A 6612-nucleotide genomic window follows, 5' to 3' on the forward strand; every position below is an offset into this window, starting at 1 on the left:
CGCCAGTCTGTGAGGTGTATCAATCCATCAGTACCCACAGCTGATCCAGGGTTAGGATGAAGTTGTAGTTATTTTCCTAATGGAACACCATTACCAATGAGGACACCAAGGGACACTGGCTAACTGGTAAAGATCACTCAGCCAGTGAGTTGCCTAACATTCTGTTCAGTCTCTTCCTTTCTCCTCAAAGCATGGTCACTCTGAAGGGGCCAAGGTGGACAGTGGTGAGCTAGTGTCCACCTGTGACCTCATGTATCTCACCACCAAGCCAGGCCCCCACCATTCATATCTCTTCCTTGTCTTGGTAGAACCTAGTCATGTTCCTGAGTGTCCTTGTGGACTGGATGATCCCGGATATCCCTACTGACATCAGCGACCAGATCAAGAAAGAGAAGAGCTTGTTGGTGGACTTCTTCCTGAAGGAGGAGCATGAGAAGGTCCAGCTGGCCGATGAGCCGGCCCAGAGCCAGGCAGGTGGGGATCGGAGCAGGAGGAGCCGTCCAGCCAGCTCTGCCCCTTCAGGCCGCAGCCAGCCGGGCAGCATAGCATCCTCGGGGTCCCAGCACACCAACGTGTGAGTCAGCAGTTGGCAGCAGAGGAGGGCATGTGACGGCGAAACGCATGCGCACACCACCGTACGTTCCTGTACCTCAGTGGCTCCTCTTCTGCTGGGAACTGGCTTGAGGGTGTCTCCAAGAGGAAGTTACAGCAGTGAAACTGTGGGAGAGTGCAGGAGGGAAGGGAACTGTACTGCTCCTCAGAAACTGGAAACATGTTTCTTTTAGGTTCTCTTTTGAGCTGAGTCCTTTCAGGAAGTTGGTACCCCACCCCATGGGGGCCTCTTCACTCTAAAATTCTCTGGGGTCCTTTCTTGTACTTCACCATCATTTTAGTTGAAAGAAGTGAAGGCAGGGCCCCAGCCATCCCAGCAACCCCCTTTCACCCAGAAATAACCTCTTGGAGACGCTTTTGACTGGGGCCACTGCAAGGCTGAGCAGATGCAAATGAAGTTACAGGGTTGGTTTCTGTGGCCTTGGACCTGATGGGAAGGAACAAAGATCCTATCCGATCTCATGTGGTTCATGGGACAAGGAAGCTTGGATACAATGCAACTAACCACTATTTTATGCAAGTTCGGATTTAAAATAAAATAAGTGGAGTCTTTTTATTAAAACACATTTCTTGTCTTTGATGCCTTATTGCTTCTCTTCCTTCCTCTTATCTCTCTTTCCTATCCTTTCTTTTTTTTTTCTTCTATGTCTCTCCCTCTCTTCCTTTCTCTTCTTTCTCTGTGCCAAGCTTTGTTCTCATAAAGCAGGCAACGAAAGAGAGAAGATTCCTGTGTGATTTTGGAGCTGACAGTCTGGGGACAGATGATAAACCAGCAGTTGTGTGTAGTATTTTAGACAACGGTGAATGCAATGGAGAAATGCTAGGAAGAACAAAGTAAACAGGAAGCATGGGGGCACAGGAATTGTGGGGGCACAGGAAGTGTGGGTGCATTCAGAGTTTATCCATGGGGCTGGCCAGAAAGGCTGTAAACAATGGAAATAAAACAGGTGGGGATCACTTTGCTTTGTTAAGGCAAAAAGGAGCAGCTGGGCCAGGTAAGGGATGTTAGGGAGAAGGCTAGGGGCTCAATTCTATACTCAGTATAGAGTACATATTGAAATGCTAGCGGAGTCAGTTGGTAGCAGCTCTCCAGGGCTCTGTGGGGAGATTCTCATGAAGAGTTGGATGGAAAAGCCAAGTGTCATCCATCACTGCCAAGCTACAATCTCATATCCTCTAACAACTTGCCTCCAGTTCCGTACAAGTCAATCTGACCAGTTAATGCCTGATTAGCAAACACAAGGAAGGTACTACTCCAAAGGAGAGCAGAGTGGGGTTCTCATGTTTCAGCAAACCCTGAAGAAGGAGGGGTGGTGTCCAGAATTGGGTCACCTGAGTTTCTAGGCCCACACTAGTGACATGCAGCATTCTAACTGACCACCAACCCTTGCCCCAGAATGTAACCCTTTCTTTTGTAGTAATGACAAGGCACACATGTGTCTCTTAGAATCCCAGGTAACCATGTCCCAGACCACTCCTGTACAGGTAATCCTAAAATCAACCACAATTGCATCACATCTTAATATTTGCAGCTACTCCTGGAGCCTGGGTTCTAAGCACAGAAACATGACAAGACATAGCTCTTCTACAGAGAGTGCGGTGGGCAGTGAGAGGCAGTGTCAGTTCAAGGAGAATTAATGGCATGGAGACTCCAGGTTTGAAACAAGAGGAGGAAAAACAATATTAGTGCCCAGCAATTCATACTGGTGTTGTTGGTATTCCTGTCTGAAGGACCCAAGCATATCAATGGTCAAAGGTTGTCTCCATCACCAGGATGCCCATTTGACACTGAACCATGCCTCCACTCACAAACTGTCCACACTGTCACTTCTTCTTGCCTTAAATTACAGGAAACATTTCTTTCATATGAGCACAGAGGTAAAATTTATACGTCAAGAAAGAGTCAGACAGTCCAAAATAACAGTGAAGAAGACAACTTGCTGCCAGTTTCCAAAAGGAGACTCAGCACTGATGAGTATCATGGCTTCCAGACTTAATTCTACTCATCTGTATCTTTTTTTTTTATTGACAGTCCTGCTCAGTGCACCATCGTGTTAATAAGTATTTTCATCTCATGTAGCTCATCACTTTTTTTTTTTTAATCCAAAATGTGCTTATTGGGATGGTCTTCCACTTAACTTGATTTAGGCTGCTTTTACTTTTGCGTCCTCCTAAAGGATCATCCGCCTGTAAGCTGGCAGAGGACGACGGTGCACACCATACACAAGACTGCCTTTTGCACAAAGCTGAAGACCATAGTGATTCTATAGCATCCTGGGCCTTAGACATTCATGAAATAAGAACTGGGGCTTGGTACCAGGCAACTTTCTGTTGTGTTACCTCTTCTCTTCAGGAGAGTGATGAAGGAGATCTTTTGGGAGGAGCACGTTCTGGTGAAGGAGCTCTTCATCACTGCAGGTAAAGCTCACCAGTTCTTTTATTCCAGCAACCACAGATTCACCTGTTCTGGAAGATGCTCTCAGCACCTGCTCAGTTTTTAAAGGCACTTGTGAAATGCCATCCAGTAAAAGAAATAGCCTCATTTAGCTTATAGTCAGTGTAGAGCAAAGAGATGGTAAATACTAAGCGAACAGAAGTGTAGCCTTTCTTTTGTTATGGCAAAGAAGGAAAGTCAAGCAAGGTAACAGGTTAGGGGTAGGGGAGAGGCTCCGTGTTTTCCCACCCTACAGGTGGACACTTGTTCTAGTCTTTAGCCTTATAGCATCCTGCTGCCCAGTGGGGTGTAGAAGCCTGTGGTGGAGTAGGCTCACATCCCCAGGACCAGGTCTGAAAGAGCCACTTGGGGAGGTCTACACGCAGCACACAAAAAGGCAAGCTAATCTGATCCTATGCAAGTTCCCTTTATGGAAGGAAAGACTGAACATTGCCCTCTGTTGTGCCACCAGGGCATGAGGGATTTAAGTATTCACCCTCATCTTGGGCTCAAGTGATCTCAGGGGCATGCTCGTTACCGGACAGACCACCAAATGAATGTTCATGCTTTTTTCCAGTAGTGGTAGGGATGCTGTTAGGGTACATAAGAAGGAGAATGTTTTCTGGGTTAACTTGTTAACCTGGGTAGAGGGTCTTTTTTTTTTTTATTGTTCTGTCTGCATGTACACCTGTATGCCCAGAAGAGGGCCCCTCAGATCTCATTATGGACTGTTGTGAGCCATCATGTGGTTGCTAGGAATTAAACTTAGGACCTCTGGAAGAACAGCCAGTGCTCTTAACCTCTGAGCCATCTCTCCAGCCCAAAAGAGGGTCTTAAAAACAGAACAAACATTTACCTTTTTTTCTCTGAGCTTGAGAAACAGGGTGGTTTGTTGTTGTTGTTTGTTTGTTCTGTGGTTGCATGAGAAAAATATTGTGGATCAAACTTGAAAATAATGAAGGAAGAAAACGAAGATAATGCCACTCACTATCTTATTCCTTTTTCCAGATATATTAATATCTTGATATTAATTTATTTGTGTTCATGCAATAAGCAACAAATAAATATATGTTTATTTACATAAACATAAATAATGTTTAATTTTTAAAATTGCATGTGTTCATTGAGGAAGATTTAAAGATTCATTTTTATTTGTGTGTGTATGTGTGTGTGTGTGTGTGTGTGTGTGTGTGTGTGTGTACTGTGTGAGGGCAGTGCCCGTGGAGTCCAGAGAGGGAGTTGGAGCCCCTGTAGCTGAAGTGACAGGCTGTTGTGAGATGTCATTTGTGGGTACTGGAAACCAAACTTATGCTTCCTGCAAGAGAAGTATGTGTTTTTTAACCCCTGAGCCATTGCTCCAGTCCTGGAAGAAGATTTAGAAAATACATCATCGTCGTCATCATCATCATCATCAAGTTTAAGTGACCTCTGCATTTACCTCCAAGAGACCTTTTGCAACCAACTTCTTGTTATTTTTTTTCTTTTTACTTTTTTTTTTTCTCACTCAGGTATGACTCAGTATGCACTGACTAGAAAAGCAGTTACCCACTGAGGTAGGGACCATGATGAAGAAAGGTTGCTGATGATCACTTACTATGGTTGACCATCACCAGTCTTTCCTTTTGGAGAACAATGATAAATACAGTCTGATGGATGATTAATATGGGCCATTTCACTGGGCATTTTCTTTTGTTCTTTCTCTTTTGTGAGTACATACATGTAGACAGGGTTTTACTATGAAGCCGAAGCTGGTCTGGAACTCTCTGTGTAGTCTAGGCTGGCCTCAAACTCCCAGAAATTCACTGGTCTCTACCTCCTGAGAGTGCTGGGATTGAAGGTGTTTATTATCACACCCGGTAGCATTTTCTTTATGTAAAAAGTAATAATAACAAGAAGTGTAATAAACAGAAGTAAAGGGTTAATGCTGTCCCTCCTTACAGCCCTTCCAGACTGGGTCCATCTCAGACTATGCCGTCTGTGGAAATGGAATTATGTTCAATTCAACAAGGCTCTGAAGGATCCAGAAACTCTTTGCTAAGTTCCTGCCTCAAAAACAATGATCATGATTTTGTTTGCTTTATTTAAGTTTGCTTTTCTGCAAGATAAATGGAAGTGTTTCTGCAGCAAATCATGCCAACACAACCTTCTAACCTTATGAATGCATTAGCCATTGGTTACAAGATGAGAGAGAGAGAATCAAACTCGGCAATTTAGTGTCTAGTCTTAAATGGCTGTGGAATATGCCACTGCTTGTGAAATGAAGGCATTTCTGGAAGTGAGAAATTAGATGGAGAAACCAAATTTTGCTTAACAGTGTCTTAGAAGGTTTGTGGTTAAGAAAGTTAGGAGGGGCTGGAGAGATGTCTCAGCAGTTAAGAGCACTTACTGCTCTTGCGAAAGATCCTGGTTGTGGTTCCCAGCGCAGTCATTTGTAAGTTCAGTTCCAGGACATATGATGTCTTCTCCTGGCTTCCTTGGGCATTGCATGCATGTAGTGCACATACATACACACAGGCAAAAACACTCCTGCACATAAAAGAATAATGAATCTTTTTAAAAGAAAGAATAAGAAAACCATGGCTTTTTTTATATTGGCATATTTATTCATTAGTTTGGCTAGGGCACACCCTTAGGTGTTAGGTTAAAATTACATAGAGTTAAAAATACCTTTCAGGTCCCTTTCAGATCTGCCTCTGATGGCCCCATCTAGTGATGGTCACAGTTCAGACCCTCTTAGAATTGTTAGAAATATAAAGGAGCTTCCTGGTTCAAGATCATGCCCTAGCTTTAGACTAACCTACACTCAAGACTCAAAATAGCAAGGGAAGGGTTCCTCCTATCTCTCTCCAGGCCCAGTCTTGAGGGTTCCCTTGGCCATTATCTTGAGGTTCCCTATACACTATGGTGGACCCTGATGCTTAAGGTAGCTCAGTTTCTCCTTTTACCCAATTCTGTTGTCCTCCCAACCCCATCATTTGGGAGCCTATTCTCTGTTAAGCTCTTTCAAGGAAAGCATGCAGCCCCTTCTTCACCTTCGGGCTGCTTTCCAGAGAACCTGACCTAAGACATGGGGTATGTGAGTGGTGCAGTCCCTCAGCAGATGCCTTTCTGAGCTGCTTTCATGTTGGAATGATGACTTGGCTGGATTTGCCATTCTCAGGTCATCATCTTCTTTTTCAAAACTTCATGGCCATGGCAGTTAATCCATGTTCTTCCAGGGTTTTGGAGAAACAGCCTCAGGAAATAGCTTGATGAATATTCCTTTTTAAGCTCTTTACTTCTACTGCTTTGGTACCTGTGAAATTTTTGCAATTAATTCTTGCAATTAAAAAAAAATGTTACTAGGACATGTCTCTAAGTGAGTTTCTTTCATTTAACATTTCTGAAATCCACAGATCTGCTTATTCACTTTTTCCGTCTCTGTAGAGTTCTTCCAGGATGGCAGCCAGTTAATAACATGCATCTCAACTGCTTTGGCAACTTCAGCGAAACACTGAAGTTCTAGGTTGATTCTCTTGGGTATAATCTTCATGCCTGCCACCTGCTTCCTCAACAGGAAAAAGCGT

The 6612-nt window shown here is 43.9% G+C and overlaps 1 protein-coding gene across 1 annotated transcript in view; it reads left to right on the plus strand.

Moving 5' to 3' along the window:
- Positions 1-1169, plus strand: part of Ano2 (anoctamin 2) — a 337785-nt gene extending 336616 nt beyond the window's left edge. The window contains exon 26 of the mRNA XM_060383365.1: positions 309-1169. Coding sequence (XP_060239348.1) covers positions 309-578 — 270 coding nt within the window. The 3' untranslated portion in view covers positions 579-1169. The remainder of the gene's footprint in view (positions 1-308) is intronic.
- The last annotated feature ends 5443 nt before the right edge of the window (positions 1170-6612 follow it).

Source organism: Meriones unguiculatus, chromosome 5 (genome assembly GCF_030254825.1).
Source record: "Meriones unguiculatus strain TT.TT164.6M chromosome 5, Bangor_MerUng_6.1, whole genome shotgun sequence".
Classification (NCBI taxonomy): Eukaryota; Metazoa; Chordata; class Mammalia; order Rodentia; family Muridae; genus Meriones; species Meriones unguiculatus.